The 28000-nt window shown below is 35.1% G+C and overlaps 1 protein-coding gene across 1 annotated transcript; it reads right to left on the bottom strand.

The window, feature by feature from the left end:
• Positions 1-5: 5 nt before the first annotated feature.
• Positions 6-27431, bottom strand: LOC136037900 (endophilin-B1-like). The gene is made up of 6 exons (XM_065720755.1): positions 27308-27431; positions 19893-20034; positions 15606-15734; positions 11201-11424; positions 6857-7047; positions 6-3511 (listed from the first exon to the last, which is right to left on the bottom strand). The coding sequence occupies exons 1-6, from the start codon at positions 27362-27364 to the stop codon at positions 3394-3396; spliced, it is 861 nt and encodes a 286-aa protein (XP_065576827.1). The 5' UTR covers positions 27365-27431; the 3' UTR covers positions 6-3393.
• Between the last annotated feature and the right edge of the window lie 569 nt (positions 27432-28000).

Here is a 28000-nt window from a genome sequence, read left to right as displayed (position 1 = left end):
CATAATTCAATTGAAAAAATCAATTTATTAAGGACTAGAATGCACAAACCAAAACAACATAAAAAGCTCAAAGCTGCAACCTCTTCGAAGAGCTTAACAAACGACAAGAAAAAATATCTACTAATACTGGGAATATTCTTAATAGCGTACCAAACCGCCTACTATACACACATAACTGTTTCCCACCTGTTTATAGCTTAAACAAAGCTGAAGTAATATAAATCACCCAAATGCATTCAAAAGAATCCCCCAATTGTCAAAATCTTGCCTATCGGGAGAGGGAGGTTGAAACCTCCCTCTCCCGATAGACCATGCAAGATGGTGTTTAGTCAGGCAATCAGACTCAGTACATCTTACATAGACTTTTTAACCCTTAGCAAAATAAACTTTCTGTACTACAAAAATAGTACTACAAATCCTCATTTCAAAGAATAAGAAATAGTCTATTTTTACATACTAGACGGTAAGGTGCCTGAGCTACCCATCCGGTGTATGACGTCCTAGTTAACTTAGCAGTTAGTAATAACAGGTTGTAGAGGTGCATACATAGGGTGAGAGCTTAAATGGCGTAGATGTAATTGAAGTTAATTCAGTATTTTACCATTTTCGGCCATTTCAACTCGTTTTTTGGACAAAACTGGTAAGATATTAAAAAGCAGAAACAGTGTGATGACAACCTTTAACCAAACCCTCAAACTCACTTCTTGGGTCATAGACCCCCTCGAAACCAGACTTATGTACATACCTATAATTCATAAAATTAAGATTCCATTTTAAAGAAGTCCAAGCAATAATAAGAAACATTATTTACCTACGTAGCCTAAAAGCAATAATTGATATATCTAGTGATGTTCGAGATGTGACCTTCCCCTCCACACCTCCATTTCATCTTTTGGTTAAGAATCAAAGTATCATACAGTGTTCTCTGTAAAATGAGCTGATTGACTTGTTTTTTTGTTGTAGTTTTTTTTTGCAAAAAAAAAACAACTTAAAAAGTGGAATGTAAAACTTAAAATCCAAAACGATATTTCAAATAATGTAAATGATTATTTTAGGACAAAATTTCCTTACTTCAGAAAGACAAAACTAAACCTTCAAAGAGCAAGCCTTAATTAGTTAAACAAGTCAGTAAAAAGTGAAAATTAAAACAAAAGCACGGCTAGAATTAGCATTGGACCTAAAAGCATTTTAGAATATAAATGCTGACGCGACGAAACAAAATGTATGACGAGATAACCAATCAACTTAAAAAGAGAATAATTTTGAAAATAAAAATAACTTATAAAGAATATGAAATAAACTCTTTAAAAACTTTAAAAAAAGGTGAACTTTAGAAATCCATTCAACAAAAATAACAGTCAAACTATTTAGTAGAGCTTCTTTTTTGCTGTGACCCTGCCTATCTATAATTGAAACGTGCCCCCATCCCCGCCTAAAAAGAACCTGACGAATATTAGATGAATTGGGATTTCTTTTCATATTCGACATTTTCATTCAAAAAATAGAACGACTTTTCTTTCAAGTCGGCTGAACATTAACTTGAATTGATAAACACAGTAATACATTAAAGTGCTGGAATACAAAAACTAAGGAAATACCCGAAAAAAAAAACAGGAAATTTTTACCTGCAGGTCATTTAACATCAAAGCCGAGATTGGAAATGACAATTACAAATAGCGCCAGTTAGGACGTACATATTATTTCATTTTATTGATAAAACCCGTCGAAATAAAACATAACTAATAAATTACGTACAAAATTACACAGTAATATGGAACAAATCCATAAATAATGATGTCAGGGTTGCACCCCTTCATCCAAAGTTACACACCCTGGGTTCTTACAATCCTTTCTCAAAATTGACAAGTAAAAACGCTTAAAAGTGAAACATTGCAGCAATTCACATAGTAATTGCGAAAGCTATGTAGCTTTTGATTCACTTCGATCAAAATAAAATAGAAAAATAACAAACAAGAAATAAATAAATAGCTGTCTAAAAAAAAAATCTTCACTCGAATTTACTTTTCTATGGCGATTATTCAGCATTTACAAAACAAACCACACCAACTTCTAAAATACAAACCAAAATAGCCCCCTTAAGGTTTATATTCCATCTGCAAGCTGTTAATATTATTTATTCTGCAGCCCCACGCAATTAATGCGTAGATGGCAATTGAATAAGAGGCAAATCTGGCACAGGTCTTCATTAGGATTGTATAAAAATTATGTCAAATCATTTGTTAATAGATAATTCTATCTATCATCAGTCCATACGTCATTCCTAGGGAAAAACCAAATTTTTAATAACTGATATTTAACTCTATCCGTGCATCGAATTGCATTTTTTGAGCTTGCTTTGTTATTTATTAGATATAGCTAAACATATACATTAATGGAGTATTCAGATAGCTACGAAATAAGCCCCCCTTTGCAATCAGAATTTCATCCTGAAGCTAAATATGACAGTCGTTTTTATCGCTAATTCAATTTTAAGCCCTTTACGGACTATCAGAGATGGTGCCTTTTTCTCTCAATTTGGATACGACTTGTATACCTATGTTAGCGTCAATCTTGTTAAAACCAGTTTACCCATTTGAGTAAGGTTAGAAAGAATACTTTGTTAGATTAGGCTATGTTAGGTTAAAACTTAGTCTGTGACGGAAACGAATGTTATATTTGGATTCAGGATGAAGTTTTGATTGGGTAAGCTTGTTTCTTAGCTATCTGAATTCTCTGATAAGGAATTTACACAATATCCTAATTCTGAGTCGGTGAGTGGATAGTTCTTAAACTGATGAACCAAGTAATAAAAACGTCTTGTCGTGTCAGAGCAAGATATAGCTGTAGGTCTGGCAGAAGCTAGCACTACTTCAAAGGGAAGATAAACCTTAAGCTAAATGTTGTACAACTTAAGCTGCAGTTTCAGCTTAAGCTACAATTTATACCTTAGGCTACATGGACCACAGGCTACATATTATTATAAGAACTTGTAATGTCAAATGAATAACAGCAATAAATACAATACGAAGGAAGCAGACAAAAATTGTCTAAAAAACTAAAAAGTAAACTCAAGCGGTTGGTCACTCCTATTCAGGCATGTCCGCAGGGGATAAGAGGACACGGCCCTCTCTCTTCCTCCACCTAAATCCGTAAGTTCACCGCATTTTGGGCACTTCTAATTCATATTACCAAGTGATGTTTTTTTTTTTATTATTATTACCGCCCCTGCGCACGTGCCTGATCCAATTGACTAATTCATAGGCAGTTATATCTTTTATAAAAACAAATTACACATAATTTAAAGACACGCACTAAGAAAGCTACTTTAAGCTGCATATTACCGTAAAACTTCGAAAAATATCTGAAAGAAGGAGGAAAATTCCTTTTGGTAAACTAGGGTGAGGTTGGTGAATTCAGATCAATTTCTTCACTGTTTAGACGAAATAATGGTGTATTGTCAGCATCAGGCCGAGTTCCGGTAGCTTCAGTTCCAGTATACAGCCCAGAGGCACTAAAAGAAAAACTATACTACACCTTCAAATAATTACCGTAAACATAATTTGTCAAAACGGATAAGGTCTTTTATTAAAAGGGAAGGAAGTACACGGAAGAGGAAGATGTCAACCATCGGATTGGTTAGAGGACCACCCTCCAAACAAATCCCCTGACCCTTCCTCCGTTCTAAAATTTTGGTTTTACGCATCAACCAAGTCAACAAGATTCTGATGAGCGAAAATTGTTTCTTTGTCATTATTAGAGAAGCGCATCCATTTTTTAGCTTTTTAAATTCCCCCTCCAACGAGACCAAAAATGCGTAAAGTGGGCTTGCTTACAGGTAACATCACCTTTAGAGCGAAGCCTATTAGTCCATGAGCCCCGTGGGGCGAGGTCTGTATTCTATATTTACTCAACAAAGAGTGATATAAAAAAAAAAAAAACCTCAAACGGGGTTGTTAAAAAAATATAAAATACAGACCTCGCCCCGCTGTCCGCGGGGCTCATGGACTAATAGGCTTCGCTCTAAAGGTAATGTTACCTGTAAGCAAGCCTACTTTACGCATTTCTAGTCTGCCCCATGGAGGAGGAGGGTCAACCAGAAATGGACGCGCTTCTAAAATTAGCATTTCTTAGTGCTTTAATCTGGAAATAATGCTGCTTCGCAGCACAGTTTCTAGTCTAGAGCCCTTGGAACAAAACTAAACATTTACAGAAAGTTTTCCAAATGGGAGGGGGGACACACCAAGCAACGTTTTGTCACCCTAAAAGTCTTGTGGCCAAGTATTGTTGCTGAGTTTATCCGATAAAAAAAAAAAAAACTGAAAAAAAAGTTTCGACAGCAAATGTCAGTACCAGAAGAAAATTGCTCCGTGAAAGCAAAACTTAAAAATTTTCGACTGCTTTTACAGTTCCATTTTTTTTTTTTTTTTTCTAAACTGTGGAATAAGCTCATACAAACGAAGGGAAAATCCTTCTGATGATAATATGGTTAACAATTTGGACTTGGGACGGTAGAAACTTTCTTTTAGAATGGAACTGATTCTATTCGAAGTCGTGGAGCCTTGTAGAAAGATATGAAAGTTTGTTTCTATGTAATAAGCTGATCAACGCATCAACAAAATTTTCGTGAATCTAATTGATGTCTACTTTCTCGGTATAGTTGGTGCTATTTCTTGAGATGCATACCCTTAAAGAAAGTTTTGTCCCTTGCATGAAAATCTTAAATTTAAGGAGTCAAGGAGGCACACTCGTGCCTCTTTAAAGAGGCGAACCACGACAATGTTAAGCGATCTTCGGTTCCAGTGGTCGCAGAGGGATGGGGAGGGATGCATTTCGTAGCCCGAGCTCCAACTAAGAAACCTGCCAAATTTCATCCCCCTCCGACTTTTCCTTCATGGGGAAAATCTGGCCGAAAGTTTCGACCCACCAACCCCAGCCCCCCTTTAACGTTGTCCGATCGGGCTGAAATTCACAAGTTAAGGTCCCCTAGGGCCCAGGAGCTTATCTGCGAAATTTTATCTTAGCTCGATCCGATAACTCCTTCCCTGTTTTCCAGAAACCACGCATAGCCACTTAATGTTCATATTCTTTTTTTTCTGCCACGTCTACAGGTCACAGCCGACATCGAATCTGGGTGTACGAAGACTCATTCGACGCGGAATTCTCCGAGTAATTTTGCGTGAAAGTTTCGTCGGAAAATCTTAACCCCCCGATTTTCTAGCTTAGAAAAACTCCATTTCCCTATAAGAGCCCATGTTAAGTTTTTTGTTGTTAAAAGTTACGAATTTCAACATCAAGTACATCAAAATGATCAGCTCGACATGGTGAGACTGACTGAAAGCTTCAAAAAATTCCGTCTTAATCCGTAAAATTTTTATTTGAGAAAAATTACAGAAACCCTTTTTTTGTTTTTCTGCCACGCCTACAGGTCACAGCCGACATCGGATCTGGGTGTACGAAGACTCATTCGACGCGGAATTCTCCGAGTAATTTTCCTGGAAAGTTTCGTCGGAAAATATTAACCCCCCGATTTTCTAGCTTAGAAAAACCCATTTCCCCATTGAAGGTAAAATTTTCTAACAGCGGTTTGGTGAAGCGGAAGCGTGCTAGGCCCATAACCCAGAGGTCGGTGGATCGAAACCACTAGCTGCTAGCTTTTTAAAATTTGTAAAATTAGGTAATTTTGTCAGTTTGAATTTATTGATACAGAAAGGGAGAAAATAAACATGGAAACATGTGATCAGAATTACATACTGGAATGTTCACAAGAATTTATACTGAAGCGGGGGTAAGGCTTGATGGAAGCAAGTTAAAAGAACCATTTAAATTGATTTCCTAATTGAAGCCGTTGGTGAAATTTTCTAGTGTAATAACTTGTTTGATAACAAGCATAACAGCAGTTTGGCGCAGCGGAAGCGCGCTGGGCCCATAAACCGGAGGCGGGTGGGTAAAAACCACTAGCTGCTAAATTTTTAATTAAGCTGCTAAACTATTAAAATTATCAAAATTAGATAATTTTGTCAGTTTGAATTTATTGATACCGAAAGCGAGAAAATAAACATGGAAAATTATTATTAAATTACATCAACCATGGATTGTAGAAAAACGTACAGAAATAATATGAAAAAAACTTCGTTTTCTTAAAGAGTTAAAGAGGCTGCGTCCCAAAGTCGAACCTTAAAACGTACAGGAATTAGGAGAGGCAGAAGGGGGGCGAAAATTTTCGTGAATCTAATTGATGTCTACTTTCTCGGTATAGTTGGTGCTATTTCTTGAGATGCATACCCTTAAAGAAAGTTTTGTCCCTTGCATGAAAATCTTAAATTTAAGGAGTAAAATTATAAGTTGGATATTTGATTCCAGAGCCTTGCACGTGTCTTTTGAGAAAATCCCCCCATTGAAATTAAGTTATTCAGCCTTTGGCGATTCACTGACTCTGCAATCAACGCTCTGCCTTTCAATCACTTTGTTGCTAGAATTAAACACATAGCGTATAAGAACAACTCCATTGCATCTTGTACGCCATCAACATGTCATTTGATAATACTTTTAGAGTACGATTAATCTTAAAAAGAAAAAGTTTGACTAATCATTCAAGAGAGTTAGCAAAGGTTTAAAAGAGAATTAGCAGCAACCGACAGAAAGAGAAGAAGCTGCAACCGACACATCGAAGCAGTCGTCGAACGTAATTCCAAAGTCCATTGGTGCCGAGCAGGACAGTTTTTCGTCTAGTTCCTGTCAAAAGTAAGTAGTCACAGTTGACACTACTCTCCCCCTCCCCCCAAAAAGTCTAAGCATGTCTTTTGTATATTTGCTGCATATTTCTGATATCAAAAAGAACAAAAAGGAAGGAAAATACTTAGAGAGCTCCCGTTGGAGATCCTGCATCTGCGCATGACAGGCCGCATAACATTTCGCCTGAGCTGCAACCAAGTCCTGTAAGTGACGCAAGTGACTCGAATGTGCGACTAATATACCTTCCATCAACAGTTTAGTTATCTCAGCTTGTCGATCGAACGATCCTTGTGCCAAACGTACTTCCCTTTCTATCTATAATAAAGAACTGGCTAAAATACTTGGCCATACCTACGAAAGAAAATGTTAGATCGACAAGTTAATACATAGCTAAATTTAAAATAAGCTGACGAACAGGACTTTCAATCATTGGGTTTGTTATTGCCCATTGTTTTAAGTAGCTAAAACTTACGTGACGCAGAAAATAAAATAGAATGCCTGTTATGTTCTTTTTAACGGTTCATAACAATTAAATTATAGGCCAAGCCAGTTTAATCAGTTCAATTAGCCAGTTTAATTCTTTTCTTACATTATTCTTGCTGCAATTTTATTGACTATTTTACAAGGTTGAAAGATCTACTATTAATAGAACACATGAACAAGCAGATAAATACACTATAAAACGAATTAATTCTCAACAAGACTTGATCGATTTTGTCAGACTCAACTGAGCCGTTCCAATTTGCTATTTTTTTCTTCTTTTTTTTTCAGACACAAGACTTTATTCATAAATCAGAAAATGTTCTTTGTAAGCAACAAAAATACCAGCAATGAAAAAGAAGTTATATCAAGGAGTGGTTAACAGGGTAATTCTTTTCCATGCAAAACTCACAATCATGGGCGTCCATGAGGAAGGGGCATAAAGCGCCAGCCCCTTTGACTGAGTGATGCTGCCTTATATTTGTATATTTTTGTTTTGATATTTCTTTTATACAACATTGGAATTGCCGATTAGACCAGGTAAGCCGCCCCCCTAAAATTTAGCTTATGGGCACCCATGCCCGCAATAGATAAATGAGTCCAAAAGTCAGTGATTTTTTAAGGATATATGCCTCGTAATTCCATGCGACAATTAGTCACATAAAAAAATTAAGCAAATCGTGTATTTATCAAATTCAACCAGTATCAAAAACACGAGCACCAAATTATTTTAAGTCATTTGTATTTACATTTTTAGTAGCAGGTCCAACCTTTCAAAATTCCAACATGCAAACAAAATATCACTCTAAATAATTCATAACTTTGGTAACCCTTAGACAATCAAAATACAGTGTGCGCCTGTGTAGCTGACGTATCTCTGAAAGAGACAAAACCTAACGCAAGTTTTTTATTCTTTGTAGCAGAAGACAACCGAAAATTTCTCATTACACGGATTACATACTACTAGGTTTCATAAAAAGGTACCGGATTTGACAATTTGGAGAATACATTCTGCTTTTCCTCAAGCTGGAGGATAGAGTTAAGACTTTCGGGAAAAGTTTCTTTAGAGGGGGGGGAGAGACATATTTTTGTACTTGGTAAAGAGGGGATTCCCTTTGTCCATTCCCACAAAAAACCTCCCCTTTTCATTCCTGTCATGCAACAGGGTCTTTGGCTTGTGAATGAACAAGCAACGACTTGATAAGAAGATGTTACCTCTTTTAAAAGTTGTGCATTGATTGATCCTTCTTTCTGTTTCTGCAGCATGTAATAAAAAGGAAAGAAACTCGGCTATATTATTATGAGATTTAATGCACTAAAAAGTGGGAAAGTCAGAGAGAGAGGGAAAGAAGAGACAGAGAACGAGAAAGAGATAGAGGTTGAAGAAATGGAAAAGACATTAAAGTTTGAAAGAAATTGAAAGTGAAAAAGAAAAAGAATCAGAGATGGTAAAAAAAAATGAGTAAACTTTTATATGGTTGAAACATCACATTGTTACATTACACTACATCACATTATACAGGCATGATAGTCGGTATAAAATGAGATAGACTATAGTAAAAAAATCAGGACACAACAGCATATATTCACAGAACAAAAAAAAAATCAACAATATACTGCTCATCAAAATTAGACAGATTGGTTTTACAAGGAGTAGTGTGGTCATCTAGATTTCAAAATCCCTTTTTTATGCACTAAGGCACCGAATTTCATTCATTTGGCCGATATACTGAAAAAAGTGTTTATTCCTTTTGGTGGCTATGCGAAAGTTTTCACTTCCCACTCTATAATGCCCAATCTTTTTCTTTCCTTTTATAGGTTGATTAGAGCCTGGAATCTATTGCGTAGATTCCTGGTAATGCGCACTAAAAATTATTTTCCGGTCTTCATAAGAGCAAGAGTATTTTCTGTTCCACCCAAAGACTATGTGCAATAAGATGATAAAGCATAGTCAAAATAATATACGAAAAAAAAGTTTCATAAGAAAATTTAAAAAGAAGAAATAAATTATCTACTATCTTAGTACTAAATTGGTATACGATTACAAACCCGGTGTAATAGCTAATAAACTAGAAAAATAAAAGTGAAAATAATAATAAAGTCTTAAAACCTTTATTTGTATATAGTTTCAAAACTTTTATTTGTTCAATCAAAAATGAACTTTTCTTAATTTATATTAAAATTAAACATTTTAATTTAAAGAAGTAACTGGTGTCGCTGTTGCCAATGATCTGTAAATTCGACAACAACTATGAGCACGCTCAAGCACGCTTCCAGGAAATTAAGTTCAATGATGAAAATCTCCATTTGACGACAAAATTACTATTCCAATTTTTATAGTTCAAGTTTGTAAATGTGTAAAAATATTTCGATAAGCAAAATATTCCTCATTAGAGCACTAGCATTTGTTGGTACCTGTACCGCACTACATTTTATCTTTAAGTCTGTCAAAATTGCTACGACTGATTAAAAAAAACACAACTTCTGCATTTCAGGTAGCCTAAGCGGGAAGAACCTTTGCGAAACTGGCAATACTGCCTCTTTCTCACTGCTAGAAAAATCACAGAATCAATCAAGATGAAAGACGAAATAATACGCTGTCTTTACCTAATAAATCGACATGTCTTTGAGTATTTTTAGGTGAGTTCGGATTATTTTCACCATTAAAAACTCAGAAAGATTGATAATTATTTCTGTGTTAATAATAATTGGGCAGCCTGGGAATGAACTTGCATTAATTATACAAAGAATAGAAAAACTTCTCATTAACATGAAACTTCTCAATTTTCATAAAAACATATTTTACTAATATGAGCTCTATTCATAGAATATATAAATAGAAAGTAGCTAATATCCTATTTGAAACCTAAATAGAATATTAGGTATCGTTATACTGCTGTAGTAAGAGAAACAAACATATTACAATATATCCGGTTTTCTAGTCATCAGCATTTTAATGACCCTGTAAATAGCGGTCAAATGAAAACCGATTTTTTTTTTTTAAACTTTAGAATCATGACATCATAACATAAATATGTGCCACCAAGAAACAAGGTCACACGACTCCTTGTCGTTTACAATTCTAAAAAATATGGCGTATGCCTGTTAAGCAAATTATTGCAGTATAGGTGCCACAAAGTCAACAGCTATTCTGGAAATTGGTCACTTTGATGAATCGCTGTATATATTTGTTTAACAGTGCCTTTAAACGAGAAACACAGTTCCTCTTAGGAATCCAAAAAACAAATCAAGGGTTGCGCTTCTTGTCGTGGAATGGGAAAAAAAAGTTCTGTCAGATATAAATCCCTAGTAATGAACCAACAGGATTGCCAGAGAGAATACATTTAGTTGTTATTTTAGGATTGCGGATTTACCCCCACTTTATCCATATGCACACATATGGTTACAACAGACCTTTCAATGACGGATAGAGCCATAAAATGCAACAAAAAAACTATCGCAACTTTTAGCTGGAAAGATTTACTTTCGTCAAAAGTCCCAAATGTTCATTATTAATCAACTTCATTCTTGATGGTATTACAATTATGTATCCATTTGATAATAAATTTTCGGTACCCGAATTTTTTTTATACAGAAAATGACCATCTTTCTTTTGTAACTCCTCAAAATGTGTAAGCATATCCAGTTAAAAACGAAGGACTGAGACAGGACTGTTCTCAGGGCTGGTGGTACCCGTCACAAAAGTAACCCCCATTTCCAAGCACCCCCCCCCCTTTGGAAAGTCATGGATAGAGAAATCAGTTTACTCCCATAAGAATTGAGAAATCATGGCTCAAAATACAACCTTTTTATACGCCTCCTATGGATTCCTCCTCCCCCTTAGTCGAGCATGTGTACATCTACGGTCTAAGATTGATATCAATTCAAAAACACTAAAACAAAGGGCATCAGAGTCAAATTAAGAGAGTGAGGGTAGGAGCACAATTGAAATGAATTAAGTCGGTCAATTAAAGCCAAAGAATCTTACACTGTCTTGAGAAGCATTCTTTGCTTTTTTCAGTTTGTTTTTCACCGCACCTAAGTCCAACCTCTTATTTTCCAAATCTTTCTTCTCACGGACATAGGTACGAACGTCGTTTTCAAGAAAACGTCGAAGAGGGTCAATAAAATTACTAGTGGCTGACGTCGCGAATTCTTTTTCAAGTAAACCAAGCTTCTGCTGGCCTGCTCCGACTTTAATCAATGTACTTCCTAGAAAGAAGAAGAAAGTCAAAAAAATGGCGGCAGGGCCGAAACTGAGCAAAGTTAGTGTACACCCAAAGGAAAACAAAGCTTTTCCAGGCGGGGTAAAGAAGCAGAAACAAGTAATACTACTCCTTCTCTTCTAATGTTTTCTGGGGGGATTGGATCTCCCTCAGACCAGATCTTAAAGCGGAATACAAGATTCGTAGGCATGACTTGGTTGGCTAAAAAATGCCAAGAAATAAGTGCTGTGATTCAACTAGAAAAGTGACAACAAAAGAAAAGAACAAAAAAAAACACGGACAATCCGCAGCCATGGAACGGTTTATGGACACTACATATATTTTGATACTGCTTCTTCTGAGCAAAATGAAAAAATTTGTAAAATTTGCTGTTTGTGCAAGAGGACTATTCTTTGAATTTCCAGGTTTCATTTTTGTTTTTCTGTTTTGTAAGTACCAAGGTTCTGTTCCTCAATTTTTTAGTTTTATCTAAGGTCACTTTAATTTAAGTGTATTCAGGCTTGGTTTCATTTCATTAACTCTCTTCCGCGTTTTCTTTCCTTTGTTGCTAGTTATGACGATTTTTACTACTTTCAATTCTCATCTTTTTCCCTTTTTTAGTTATGGTAACAGCTTAGAGGAGATACTTTCGAGAATACCAACACTTTCCTCAAATTTTTCAGACCATGAATTACCCTTTTTCCGTTCCTTTCTTTCATAGAAAATACCCAACCCGTATGAACAAAAAAAAATGGTTTACAGGTGTCAATTAGCATTAGTAGAAACTCATGGCAGCGTTAAGCATCCTGAGGTCTATAGGCACTAGCAAATTTTACTTTCAATATTCATTTATTCACATTATTTACTATTACTTCATTTTTGTTTAGTTTTACAATTACTATTTCTATTGTTTTATTTACTTTTGAATCAACCCTCCTTAAAGTTGGTCCTTTGATGAACTACCATAAAATTTCCATTTTTGTGGCTGTTTTATTATCCTTTTTTATATATATGTTATCTTGAATGTTCGAAATTCATGAATGTCGACATTCATCGGTGAATGTCCGTAATACCCCTTTTTCTCCTTGGATTTAGTTGGCATTGCCAGTCAACTTTTTCAATTTAATACAAGGTTTGATGGTGACAAGTTAGGTTAAATTAAGTCTGGTTAGCTTGTATTTTTCACCCATTTCCGGTATTTATAACTAAATCTAACCTAACCATCATAGCTATGATGGTCTTATAAATTTTCAGTCTTATGAAGCCATAACCATCATAGCTTGCATAAGACTGAAAAAGCTGACTCGCAAAGTTAATTGAATCCAAGCAGAGAAACAAAGCCAAGAGCTCATATGGCCCTTGTGATGAGGTCGGAAGAGCCAAGAGCTTATATGGCACTTGTGACGACGTCGGAACCTAAAATTCGACTCGGTACTCCGGTTTCCAAAATTTCCGTCCTCCACCCCCAATGTCCCCGGATCCGATCCGAATTGAAAATGGAGCATCTGAGACATAACATCTTTCCAATTATCAAGTCTCATTAAGATCCTATCGCCCATTCGTGAGATAAACATGCCTCATTTTTCACTATTTCCCAACCCCCACCCCACCCACCAAACCCCCCAGATGTTCAAATCAGAAAAACATCTGTTATCAAGTCATTTTGTGAAGGTCTCCGACACGCCTATCAGTTTTCATCATCCTAGCACGTCCAGAAGCACCGAACTCGCCAAATAATTAGAAATCCCCCCCAACTCCCCTAAAATGAGCAGATGTGGTCCGGTTATGTCAATCATGTATTTAGGACTTGTGCTTATTCTTCCACCAAGTTTCATCCTGATCTCTCCACTCTAAGCGTTTTCCAAGATTTCCTGTTTCCCCCTCAAACCCCCCACAATGTCACTGGATCCGGTCGACATTTAAAACGAGAGTTCTGAGACACGAGGTACTTCTACATATCAAATTTCATTAAGATTCGATCACCCATACGTAAGTTAAAAATACCTCATTTTTTCTAATTTTTCCGAATTAATCGTCCTTACCCCCCCCCCCCCCAGATGGTCAAATCGGGGATGTGACTGTTTCCAATTCAATATGGTCTGGTCCCTAATACACCAGCCAACTTTCATCGTCCTAGCTTATCTGGAAGTGCCCGGACTAGCAAAACCAGGAACGACAGACAGACAGACAGGTAAATACCAGGGTAATACCACTTGGTAAATACCAAGTACCATAAAAAGAAATCGCGGACACTCACCAGTGAATATCGCCATTAGCAAGATTTCGGACAATGACGGTAACATGCAAAAGCTAGTGAAACAAACAAATATGGAGATTTTTGCAGTGGACTTGGTATAAAAATTATAAACTAAATTTTCCTATGAAATGGAGAAACCAAATTAAATTAAAATTAAGTGTACACTCCAAGGTACTTTAAATTCAGTAAAGCAGATAGAGGTTTGGTATTTCTTATATGTCTAAAACTTGTTCAAAGGAACACAATTATACTCTCGACTCTTTTTTTGGAGAGATGTGCTTTCTCCACAGCTATATCCAAACAGAGGTGCTACCAAGGACACGTGAATATTGTCCTATGGTTGCAAAAAGAGAACAACCAGAAAAATATAAAGTTTACACAAAAACACAAAAAAACGAATTCAGCTGGCCTTTCCTTGGGTGTTACAACAATTAAGGTCAAATGCACTGAAAGAAACAGCTACAGGATACTCCCTAATAGAAAAATACAATTTTAAGAAATTTGGATTCCACGTCCAGCTGTAATTATATACCGTTTCTGGAAGAAGCACAAGAAATAAAAACAGTAGGGGTACTCCCCTTATGGAAACTCCGTTTAATCTTATATCCATATAGGAATATAAGCAAATGGAGCTCGTCAATCGATTCAGCATGAAATTCTAACCCAGAAAATGTATAAAACTCAATTTAATTGAAACAGGTCAGATCATAGTTCTACAGGATGTCTACAATAAACAAATTTCCCTAAAATAGGCTCTGCTTACATTTTTATCATGTTTAAGCAGAAGTAATGAGAATGGTTTTTTAGCCCACCCTTATGTATGGATGTCAGGCAATACTGGTCTTCAAGGATAATTTCAGTCGGCCCAGCCCCAACAAAGATGACGTGTGTTTGGATTTGAATCTGTCGTCAATAAAACCACAGTACAAATAAGCGACAATACTAGTATGAGGTGTCAAATAAATAAATGCTAGTTTAGAATCACTTTGATTTTAGAGTGTGGACACCTTACAGAGGGAGGGAAGCAAACTATTGTGTGACCAGAAGCAGGTCTAGGTTTAATAAAGACTTCCTAATTTGTTTAAGAAAGCATCACAGCTTTATTTAGTATAAGATAACAGCTTTGCACCCAGTGCAAGGTGCAAAATATTTTTTTTTGCATAATGAATGTTGTCAAAACTTCCGATCAGGGGCGAAGCTAGGGTATTGAGTTTGGAGAGGGGATATAAAGTGTAAAACATAAAAAAAACTGTCAAATTAAAAAATCAAAATAATCAATAAAATGCACAATACTTAAAATTTGTCACATATGCTACAATCTTTAAACCTATGAATTATACCATTTGGCTGGTGAAGTTCCGATAACTGGGGATAAGCCTGAGAAATATGCAAAAATCAAATAAAAATGGACTTGAAAAATTCAAGCTAAGATAATTAGCACCAAGCCATAAAATTACCTACAAATAAATTTTCCAGATTTAATCAAAGCTCTGATTCACAAATTCCCGAACATTTATGATCGATAGACATATAATGATGAGGCAAGGATGATTGAAAAGTTAGCAGTTGCTGATTTTGAATAAAATGTTGATGCTGATTACTTCACTACGCATACTACGGGGTTCGTATGGACAATCATCTTTACGTAGTATTGTACTATCTTTATCCTCTTTTCCTTGAGCTATTTTTGAAAACATGGTAAAACCCATAAAACAAACGAAAAAAATCAGCATACAATCCATATATCAAACTACTTCCAACTGCCACAGTATTACTGCTACAAACCCATTTTGACATTAACCCGCATTAGTGTAAACACTGGTGAACATTCCTCCTCCATTCCAGCCTCTTAAGAAATCGTCCCCAGACGTTCTTACTAGCAAAAGAATAATACCAAAATATAATTTAATAGTGATAACGGAGGAGCTAACCATAGGCAGTACCAGGACCGACTTCATTCCCAGCTCGAATCATGTCGCTTCCGAGACATTCAAGGTTGTTTAATCGTCGTGGTTTCTGTCCCTCTATTTTCTCCATTATATAATCTTCAACTCGATTACCTAAAATGAACGAAGAAAAGAAATAATAAATACCATATACGCACGAACATATAGGGGGGAATAGAGAGACTGAGTTTCCTGGTAAACCAGTGTAGCAACTTTTCACTATCTTGGAAAGTTACTTTACTATTTACATAAACTTTCAAGAATGAATCTAAAGAACATATTAGGCCAGAGAAGGTATTTTCAAGCACATACCTATAGGAACCCCCCCCCCCTCAGCGCTAGCCTTTCAGGAGTTTGGGAAGATTCTGTACTAAGAAAACAAAACATCTAGAGATTGAGTCTACAACTCAAATAGGGTCTGTAATTTTTACCTTACACCTCGACTACTTCCCGACAAGCAAGGTTTGATAGATTCTATTTAAAGGGATTCTGATTTTGGATAAAGAAAATGATAGATACCGTATGCATAAGAACATAGAACGCGAAATAAAGAGGATATATTTCCAGGCAAGACCATTATAGCAACTCCTCGCCATCTTGGAATGTTATTTTGCTAGTTAACATAAACTTTCGAAAATGGATCTAAAGTACATAGTAGGGCCAGAGGTGTTTTCAAGCACATATATACGCGATCCCCTTCCCTCCCCCCTCCCCTTCAGCACTGATCTTTCATGAGCTTGGAAAATTTTATTCTAGGTGAACAAACCTTCAGAAATCGATTTAATTCGCAAAAAAAAAATGTTTAAGCAACAGGCTTTAGACATTGATGGTTAAAGGAGCGGGAAGAGGACAGTAACCAAACTCCAGTTTGTAGTAATTTTTGTTCGTTTTAAGCTTGACTCGAGTATTCAATTTTAATTTAACTCGTTTTAAGATTTATTTGTTCATCTATATTAGTAACTGTACCTTCATGTTTGCTATGATCGCTTATTTTAATTTCTGTTCGTTTTGGGTTTCATTTATTCTTGAATAGTAATTTCTGGTCGTTTTGGGCTTACATTATGGTAGGAATTTATTTCTGCTGATCTTAAGTTTAACGTGGGTTTTTACTTTTCCTTGAAAAACTTTTTTTTCGGTAAGTTTTTTTTTTTATTAATAAAAACAGAAATGTATTAGCGCGGGACAAAATCCAAAGACAACAGACAAAGGCAGAATTTAGATTCATAGCAGTTTATCACTTTTATAGCCAGAAGAAAAATGGCGAAGCTACAACAGCCTCCCCGGTCCTAACTTGGCTCCAGTAGACAACTTTACTTCTAGCAATTTATCAATTTTCTCAATTTTATCATTTCATCTCAATTTTATCAATTTTCGCAATTTTTTCGGTAATTTTTTAATTAATAAAAAAAGAAATGTATTAGCGCGGTACGATATCCAAGGACAAAAGACAAAGGCAGAATTTAGAGTCATAGTACTTCATCAATTTTCTAACCAAAAGAAAAGTAGCGAAGCTACAACAGCCCTCCTAATCCCAACTTGGCTCCAGTCGAGTACTTTATTTCTAGCAGTTTATCAATCAGACATTTATCTATTTTCAAACCAAAAGAAAAATGGCGAAGCTACAATAGCCCTCCCAGTCCAAACTTTGCTCCAGTTGACTACTCTATTTCTAGCAGTTCATCAGTTTATCAATAAGCAGTTAATCAATTTTCTAACCAAAAGAAAAATGGCGAAGCTACAATTACCCTCCCAGTCCTAACGTGGCTCCAATCGACTACTTTTATTTTCATCTGGACAGATAAAAAAAAAATAACAGAACATGTAACACAATATTGCAACTCATCTAGATCTGTGACTGACCAACAAATCTGTGTCCGTTAAACATGACTGCGCGTTATACAAGTACTCAAAGATTACTCCGGCTCGGCATGCATATTTTGAAGCAACAAGAAGGTGACAAACGTTTTTTTGGTATTACATCTCATTAGCCTAAAGTTGTAAGAAGTGACATGCTTTCTGCCAGTGGGCTTGGAATGAATCTAACCAACACTCACATGGTATTTGAGCGATTGAGCACCTGTACAAGTAAAACAGATTACTGACGAATGTGGAGTCTTGCTTCAACTGAGAAATATGGATATAAAGTAAAATCGTCCGATAAAACAAAGAGTAAAGAAAGCTTCTAAACAGACATTTAATTATTGGCTGTGAGGATTGATAGACATCACGATTCATATAATCCCTTCTTTGCAATGAGGAAGAAGCAGCATAATCTTTACGGCATTAATTCCTGTTTGGTGAAGTAGACACGCTGGCTATTAGCCATCGCGCTGATCAGAAAAGAATTTTGCAACGGTTTATGACTCTGGGAAAAAGCCTTTCATTCAGCGAGCAAAATAGAGTGCGTGTAACCCCACGACGTCACTAATTGGCTCAGAATCTCATAGGATATTTAGCGTGCCTTTTTAGTATATATTTTATTTGAGTACTTCAGTTCTACTGCAGCTGTTGACCTGAATAATAGACTAAATTAAAGTTTTCTTACATTTCACTTCTGGCTATTATTTATCATTCCCGCCTAGGTATAGGTTCAGAGATTTGTTTAGGAAGTTTGGTACATAGAGTTACCCCTATATTGCTCACATACCTTCTGCAAGAGAAGATATGTTTTAGAGGTTGCTAAGAGGTCAGAGGTCTGGACCTCTAGAATGCTAAGAGGTCTTGGTCAGCTGGTTGAATATAAGAACGTCGTTGGTGATACCGGAGGGTTTCCGTCCCCACTCCAACTCTGAAGCCGGATTGGCAATGACGTGGGAATAGAGATCATTTAGTCGGTTTCAGGGACATGGAAGCAATGGAGTTAATCTATTTAAGTTGCTTTATTTAGAGAGCAAAGGAGGAGTCTCAGTACCATTCTCACCTATCTCCTCCACCATGAAATACTGGTGGCAGCCTCGTTTGCCTCGAATTGAGATCTTGCACCAAGATTACTAGTCTGAGGAACTAGAAATGGCTATGGAGACTCGGAATATTTACAGAAAATACCAGGGAACGTTCCAAAAAAATACTTATGTGCAACAAGCTGAATAGAAAGAGTGCTGGAAAAAACTAAAAGGGAAAATAAATAGCAATGGGCACAATATATCATATTTTGAAGACGGGAAAGGTAGTACAGCGTCAGGAAATAGCTGATAAAGAAAAATAAACAACATTGATCAGAGAGTATCATAACTGACACATGCTCTAGTATGTGTGGCAAGAGGACTACTATAGTAGGATAGGTTTCCAAAATTTACAGAAAGAAATTCAGCATATTGTGTTCTTTGAGGACCAGAGAAAAAATAGTTAGCTTCCTTCCCCGAATATTCAAAATCCCCTTACCCCTCTTCTCCTATGAAGTAGAAAAATTTTCGTGAAAATTCTGACTTGGTCCCTGAGACAAAACAGGGCATACTTACCAAACTAAGTAAAAAATTCGGTCACCTTTTAATAAAACCTAGTTACTGGATCCAGTCTCTATAAGATACATTTTCCGGCCTTCAGGAGAAGAGAAATGCACCCTCTTTTGTGAGTATTCGAAAACCAACTGAATTGAAAAATATACTTATGATCTCTCCTCTCCAGGTAAACTGTTACCTGCTCTACAACATCTATAGCAACACGTCATAGTCGCCAGACTATATTACTGGCTGGCTAAGATTTTTCAACAGAGTCAGTTATTTAAGGTATATGTTCCCTCTGAAACAAGCAACGTTTAAACAAGTCTGGAGCTACGTTTTTCACCAAAGAAAACAAGATACTCATATCATTGGATTCATTTCTCTTAGATCTCTATCTATTCACCAAGCTGGATTTCTGATATTACTTAGACTTTTTTAGAGAAGGATCTAAACTTGCCTAAAAATAGGAATATTTGAATTTTTCCGATAATTTTCAACCAATTTCCATCATATTTTAAGTGTAAGAAAGTCTGTACATACTCTGTACTGAGTCTCAGCTATGAAATGAAGGCAAAATTTGTGTTTTTTGTTGATATGTTGAAACCACAGAAGAGCAGAAAAATGACATATCGAACTTGCACAGGAAACATACATTTTAAGTAGATTCCACTGTTCTTCTTATATTCTATTCTGTATAATATTATGTATAATATAATCCATATTATTGTCTGTTCAGTTCTGTTTACCAGATTCTCACAAAAATCATATAGTCATTATATTTAATCAGCATGGTTTAAAGTATGAAACAAACACTTGAGAATAAATAACGTACTTGGTTTTGGAGTAATAAGTATATCAACATCCTGCACAAGCTTTTCAGTCCAGATTATTGTCTGTTCAGTCCTGTTTACCAGATTCTCATAGTGGGCATCTAATTCAGTCTTGTCTGATGTTCCAAGTTTTTCCTCTGTAAGCTATAATAGAGCAGAAACTTGAAGTCTTGGAAACAAACTTAGAATTCCTGCTAAGTGGTTGATTAGTGAGAATTATTTTTCAATCTCTTTTTTAAAGCAGTAAAAATAGAATAATAAGAGTTAGATCACAAATAGGAGTTAGATGATAAGTGTTGGAGTTAGATAAATAGGAGTTAGAAATAAGAGTTGGATAAGAGTTAATAAGAGTTAGATGAATTGACCGGAAGTCATTACTCATCAACCTACAGCTAATTATATAGAATAAACGTTCTGAAGAGCCAGTGTGGCAAGCAACTATTAGACTTAACACTTTTCCATGCTCAATAGTGGAAAAACGACAAATAAATTTTTCTAAACCCTTTAAGGAAGGGGGGAGGGGATCATATTCTTGGCCACTTTTTCAAATAAACAGAGGGTCAATTTCAAAAGTCTGTTCTATCAAGTATATCTATTGAAGAATTATGCACTTATTTGGCAATAGCTTTGTGGAATAAATTTTAATCTCAGAATTTTAGCACCAACATTCTTTATATCCTCACATATTTCGCTTCTAAATTTGCCTTTTTATCCATCTATGTTCTTGAGATAGTCAAAATTACACTAGTAAGAGCAACAAAGAACATCAAAACCTATAAAAAAGGATTTAAGACTTTTTGTATATTATGGTTTCTACATGGCTCTTTTTCTGCCTAACATTGTGTTTGCCAGAAATGATTGGTCTTAAATAGCTTATATCTATAAATATTCTTGTCATACCTACAAACAGGACACTTTAGAAAGATCAGAATCAATGGCGCTGGCAGGGGGAGCCATGCCCCCACCCCTGAAAATTTGGGACTATAAAATAATTATAAGGAAACCAAAAGAAAGAGACTATAATAGGGAAAACCATGGAGAAAATGCGTGTTGCCTCACTTTTGGCTGCCTCCTTATTAAGGAAAATATAAGTTCTAATTTGTGACTGAGTGACCCCTTTCCTGGTTTCTATAAACATTATTTTTTCTATATGATTTGGTTGGAGTAAAAAAAAAATTCTTCATGGTAATCAATGGTAAGCAAATAACAAATCAGGCTTTTATGATGATCCTAAAATATGCCACCAGCTTTTGCTTGCACTGAAAGAGTACCCATGAGCTGATATATGAAGCCACTATGATTAGAAATGTTTCCCCCGAACGGAATGCTAGGAATCTCTGTATTTTCCCCTTGAACGGATACGTTTTGTGTTTTATTATTATTTATTTTATTTTTCCCAGGAGTGATTGTATTTATCTAGTTGTCACTTTGAAAAAGATTTTATTTTTTACAGTTATGAAGTATAAAAGTGTTGAATATATTGTTTTTTTGGTATTCAAAATTAAACTAAATATATCGAATCAAATATTTTTCTTTGATTTTCTTAATCTTATTTTTAATATTTTACTTTGAAGAAACTACTTTGATCATGCGTTACTTTTTACAACACTAGGTCTAAAGACATTAAATATTTTGGTGTTTGATAACCAAGTTCAAAACCATCGATATTGTCAAAAAATATCCGTCCAACGCTTCGGCATTGCTCAACAGAACTGAATTCTGAGAGTTTATAATTTAGTTTTTGTAAGAAGGCTACTGTTTTGTGTATTTTTTGTAATTACTAACTTTTTTAACTTTTATATACTTTTACTTTAATTGACATCCTTTTTCCATTGCCTTTAGAAAAATGTTTGTTACTAAACTTCGTTAAATAAAAAAAGCAAGTTTTTTCAACTGAAAGTAAGGAGCAGAATTAAAACTAAAACAAACAGAAATTATTACGAATATGAGGGGGTTGCCCCCTCCTCAACACCTCGCTCTTCACGCTACAATTTTTAGCACTTAAAAAGAGTTATTCAATGTTTTAATTAAACGACCATGGTGTTTCAGGAGTCGTTTTTAAAGAATTGGGACAAAATTTAAACTTTAGCGCAAAGAGCAAGGTGTTGAGGAGGGAATAACCCCCTCATATATGTAGTAATTTCTGTTCGTTTTAACTTTTAATGTTGCTTCTTACTTCCAGTTGAAAAAACTTGTTTTTTTTACTAAATTTCTGATCGTTTTTTATATAATACCAGGATATCTGGCTCCACGAAAAAATCCTCCTCTCCACAGAAATATCCTCTGGACAATTCAATCCTTGCAAAAATTTACACCGGACCATTACCTTTAATATCTCCACCTGTAAAATTGAACCGGTAAAGAGAAAGCAAGATATATAACGAATTTTTGTATAGGAACTCTGGCAAATTCACCCAGATTAAAACATCACCTGAAAAGTTCACCCCCTGGAAACTTCCCTCTCCATCGAAAATTCCCCCCGTGGAAAATCCTCCAAGCAGAAAATTCATCATCCCCTCCCCACCCAAAAAATGTATGCATACTTCCTAATAACAAATACTATACTTAAACAATGGGCAAATTTTATAACTTAAAAAAATTTCCCCAGGGGCTGTAGGGGGTTTTTTATCACCAAAGACATATTTATTGGGCCTTTCAACAATGTTGAACAAAATAGCTGTCTCAAAATTTTTATTGGACTATTTTGGGAAAAGTGCCGTGGGAGGGGGCCGATTTGCCCACCATTTTTTGTTCGCTAAAAAGGGCACTAGAGCTTTTCATTTCCGTTAGAATGTTTTAAACCGACTGGGTCAAGATAATCACTCCTAGAAAAGAAAACAAAAAACAAATAAACATGCATCCATGTTCTTTCTTCTGGCAAAAATAACAAAATTCCACATTTTTGCAGATGAGCTTGAAACCTCTAAAGTAAGATTTATCGATACGATGGTGTGATTTTCATTAAAATTCTATGACTTTTAGAGGATCTTTCCCCATTTTTGAAAATCAGACAATTTTTTTCAGACTCGTAGCTTTGGATAGGTAAGACTAAACTTAAAGAAACTTATATTTAGAATTAGCATAATAAGCCAATTCTTTTGACATATCTATTGGTATCAAAATTCCGTTTTCGGTTACTATTGAGCCAATTCTTTTGACATATCTATTGGTATCAAAATTCCGTTTTCGGTTACTATTGAGCCGGGCCGCTCCTTGCTTACAGTTCGTTACCACAAACTGTTTGATTAGCCATCAAAATCCAAACAGAGAACATTGAAATATTGATTGTTTTCTTCAGCAGCACCAAAAGTATTGTATTCATAAAACTTTAAAGTTTCATGAAATGTAATTAAACAAATAGAAATGGTTTTTCAACTAAAGTATGGAGCAAGTTTAAAACTTAAAACAAATTGAAATTACTCTGTATATAAGGGGGACTACCTCCTTTTCAGCACCTTGCTTATAAAAAAAATTAGTGCTTTGAAAAATCTTTTTTCCCATTGCAAATGCTCTCAAAAAATTTCGATAAAAGCCAAACTTCACAGTAAAGAGTAAGGAGCTAAGGAGGAAATCACCCCTTTCATATAAAGTATAATCTGTTCAAATAGGTTTCGAATCTGTTCCTTGCTTTCAGTTGAAAAACTCCCTTTTTTTTATCTAATTTCTGATTGTTATCCAGATAACACCCAGTTCTAACCAAGATATAATTTGAGGCAGCAGTCCCTTCAATCCCTGGTTAATTGCTTTTAAAATATGTAAATCAATAATTGTACATTGATTAGTATTGTCCTATGTTTAAATCTACAATTTCACTTTTGAATAAAATTTGAATATACTAAAAAAATTGGTGATGAATAAAATCAGCAATAAAATCTTGATGTAATTTTGGTTTTGAATTTGATTTTCTTTTAAGGTTAAATGTATAATAATTAAGTATATTATTGATTTAATAAATTTAATCCTTTGCCAGGAATCCTTGTCATTTAAAATTTACTATGTTTTGTTTCATTTTACATTGAACTTAATTGCTCTTTCTATTTGAGTTTTTTTCCTAAAAGCATTCAAAAAAATAAACTTATTCCTACAAAAAAATATCATGAAATATATTTCCTGTCACCCAACCACCACTGCTATTTTGGCGTCTGTCCCCTTCCCTGGAAAATTTTCTGCTGATGCCCAATATAGGCCTAATAATGAAAATTACAGGTTATTAAAGTTTGGTAACAATAAGATAAAAAATTTCAATTCTTTTTCAGATATGAAGGTGAAATAGAGAAGAAATGTCCCTCTGAGGTTTCTAAATTTCAAGTAGTTTTCAATGTAACCAAACAATTCTAGATTATTTGGCAACAGTCAGAGATACTAGAAAGAAAAAACTATCCCAACTGTAAAAGTACAAATCTCAGGAGATCCAACCCATAGTTGGATTGAGGAAGGGCTTTTCTTGAATTGTATCTTCATCATGTCTGCAATCAATTTTCTTGAATATTGGTGTTATGCTGGCTAGCCACCAGTCTACTTGTAGCTCTTTTAAGCTAGGGTGATAATTGAAAGACTTGTATTATGGCCTCTGCTATTACATCTTCAGTTGGATGCAGATTACCAGGTCCTGGTGACTTGATAGCATCTAATTTAGTAGCACTTTTAGGACACCTGTAGATGATGCTGTGGTGCTTTCTATTGGGGATTTTATATTCTATTTTGGTGGGAGATGTAAAGCACCATCAGCTTGAGGGGCTGAAAACCGAGACAAATTTTAGGCTCAGTTATTTAGGAACTTTGTTAGTGTTGGTAGTTTTTTTGCCTTGGGTTGTGATCAGTTTTCTGATGCATTGTCTATTGTGGTCTTGGCGAAAGACATACAACCAAAAATGCATTGGGTTTCTCAATGCTTCATCAGCAAGATTGTATTTAAACCTTCTTTTATAAGTCAAGTGTCTGTTGTATTTAAACCTTCTTTTATAAGTCAAGTGTCTATTTTTAAGATTATTCTATGTTTTGGAACATTTCATTTTGCATTCTGATAATTGATGCTCTTTTTATTTCTTCTATTATCTACTTTCACAGTCACTCTTTTGTCATTATTAAGATTGTTCTTGGTTTGGGAACCAGATTACTGGAGATGTACTAATTACTTTGTTTGGCAGTGATTCTTTGAAGCACCAACATTGCTGTTCTAGGGGGCGAGACAAAACACAACCACAGATGCTGCTGCTGAGATCTATTCTAATTCCCAGTTCTAATAAAAGTTTTTTAATGTTGGAATTTCCTACTTTAAGGAATGTTGCTCAGAAGTGCATGGTGATACTGTTACTCCTTCTGATTGGGAACATATATTAGGTGGAGAGAGGAGTTTAGAGACTCCTAAGAAATAATTTGTCAAGGAGGCTAGAATATGGTTTCAACCAGTATTGGCCTATCATTCTTTACCTAGCCTAGTTTCCAAGAGAGCAAAAGTTGCTCAGCTAAAATTTTAGCTAAATTTACACTGTAAGGCAGAAAGAAGATGAATAAAAAAAGTATTCTTTTTGTATTACTACTATCCAGAAAGAAACACTATAGCATCCTGAAAACTACTTTCAAACATCCTATAATAATTTATTATTATCCCACCAATGGTCAATTATATGCACCAAAATCAACATTTACACTGAAATTTGCATACACTGAATTTGTTGTTGTATTGCTTTTTTGCCATGGAATAAAATTGAAGAAAAGAGTTACATGTGGAAAATGCATTGCATATATGCAACTTGAGGTATATATTTTACTGTTAAGAGGGGTGGAGGTAAAGTTTATGGTACATGATATTTTAGAATCTGTTTCAGTAGTTTTCAGAATTTTATAGTGTTATCTTCTGGAGTGGAAATGCAGCAAAAATACCAAAATAAGAATTATCTTTTTTACAGTCTAGCTGTTAATTAAGTTGCACCTGTTATTTCTAGAAAATGATGTATAAGTGATTTCAGTAAATTTGTAGCTGCCAATATACTTTAGCTATGATGAAAGTGACACACTACTAGCTGCCTATGTTATCCTCTTTCATAATTAAATAATGTTTTGGGGATAAGTTACATTTTGAGCCCTTAGCAGGCCCTCAAAAGGTAAAACAGTTCATAGTAGCCAAAAGTTTAAAAAAAACTGTCTTGTGAGAAAAAAAATTCTATTTGAATAGATAATTCAGGAACGGTAATTATTTTCATTATCCTAGTCTTAATAACAAAATGTTATGTTCTGAGTAATTCAGTAGGGATTACTATAAAAAGAGCCATCATTTTTGAGGGGTTTCTGTTTTTTTCTGTAAATTTGTTTTCATAATAGGCTAACATTTACTAATGACAATAATAATTGCAGTTCTTGAATTAGCAACAGATGGAAATTTTTTTGGCTAGGGTATGTTATGCAGATAAAAGATGACAAATTGTCAAAGATTGTCCTTTTCATCCAACTGTCCAATGCTAAATGGAAAGCAGGTCATCCTTTTCTAGGGTGTAAGGATGTCATAAAGAAAGCTTTAAAGGAAATGGGAGCTTCCTGGGAGGGTGTAAAGAGGGAGGCTTTGAATAAACTGGAATGGAGGAGTGTGTAGCTGTGTTGGCCTCAGGCAGCTTGGTGCTGTTGTGAGTTGTTAGCAGCAGTAGTAGTAGTATTTGCACATTTGAGGGGAGGGGGGTAAAGTTAATTTCAGTTTCAAATGAGCATTAGATTTGGATTCAAGATGTGATTCTGACTATAGAGGTAAGTTTGAATTTTATCCCCCCTCCCTCTGTAAATATTCTAAAGTTCATATAATTGACTAGCCAATAAAGTTAACATGCCACTTGATGCATTTTTTTCATGTTCTTTATGAATACAATAATCACTTTTATCACAAATTCAAATTTAAGTTTTTTTGAGCTTTTAAAAATGATGAATTTTCAATTAAAGTATGAGTTATTGGTTGTTATTGACAAAATAATACTACATTTTAATAATGCCAGAATTACTTATAGTTAGGTTAGGTCAAAAGTGCTTGAATAGGCTATGATTTGCAATACAAGCAATTATCATATTTGTATAGAACATAAAAAGGCATAAAGTTGTATGTTCACTTTATTGGTAAGTCTATTATATGAACTGCAAAATACCCCCCCCCCCTAATGTGTAAATATAAACCCTGAACTGGTATAGCCTATTTAGGGTGGGGGTTAAGTTCATTTTCAAAGCAAATGCATGTTAAACTTGGAATTAGGATGCAATTCTGACAGTAGAGGTGAGTTTATATCTTAGCTACCTGAATAGTCTGTTAATATAAACCTTACACCACGTCTAGATCTGAAAAATTAGGCTATCAAGTCAAACAAGTGAAAGATTAACCCAGGCTAGCAGTTTCAAATGAGCTGTGAAAATAAATCTCACGACTTCAGTTAGGACTCACTTGAACAGCTCTTGAAAAGAACACAGATGCATCCCCAACTAATTTCTTTAAATCCATTTTGGGAAGTGAATTCACTCTTTGGGGTCACGACCAGAGTTGCCAGGTGCTAGAAGAACAAAATCTTTAGACTCTTGAAAACAAAAACACTAAATTAGCACATAAATCGCTAGACTATTGACTAAAAATGACTAGAAATCACTAGAGCTATAACACTCCTCATCATTAACATTAATAATTGTTTTGTTTCTTTCCCATGTTTCTATCCAAGTGTACCTACAGGAAGAGGGTAAAATTATCCCCCTAGACGTGGAAAAATCCCTTAGATTGATTTTTTTCTCAAGTGAAAATTACGCTTGAAATTTTGAAAAATGCCTTCTTTTATCTATATGCAGAGAATAGAACAAAATCCTTACTTCCTTCCTGTATTTTCCCAAATTGGTACCCTTTGCTTATACCCCCATCACTGAGAATGGGTTGCTGGTGATCTAATCGAAATATTTTTATTTTCTTTTGGATTTTTTTTCCTTGTAAATCCAAAACCACAGTTTTTCCCCTAAAAATATAGAAACTATTCTCTTTTTTTCTCTTTGAGCGAATATAATTTCTAGGACGCCAACGACAATTTTGGAAATGGCCTGTTAATATTTTCATGAAAAAAATGTGTCCCACCCTTCACAAATTTCAATAAGCATC

This window comes from Artemia franciscana, chromosome 17 (assembly GCF_032884065.1).
Source record: "Artemia franciscana chromosome 17, ASM3288406v1, whole genome shotgun sequence".
Classification (NCBI taxonomy): Eukaryota; Metazoa; Arthropoda; class Branchiopoda; order Anostraca; family Artemiidae; genus Artemia; species Artemia franciscana.
The sequence above is the reverse complement of the archived record's forward strand: the minus strand, read 5'-3'. Positions and strand labels throughout refer to the sequence as shown.

Bases quoted from the DNA above. Each gene is read 5' to 3' on its own strand.
- LOC136037900 (XM_065720755.1), bottom strand. From the start codon at position 27,364: ATGGATTTAAAGAAATTAGTTGGGGATGCATCTGTGTTCTTTTCAAGA. The intron at 11,425-15,605 runs GTTAGCTCCTCC...TCTTCTTTCTAG, and splicing joins CGGTCCTGGTACTGCCTATG to GAAGTACATTGATTAAAGTC. The intron at 7,048-11,200 runs GTAAGATTCTTT...TCTTTATTATAG, and splicing joins AGAATGCTTCTCAAGACAGT to ATAGAAAGGGAAGTACGTTT.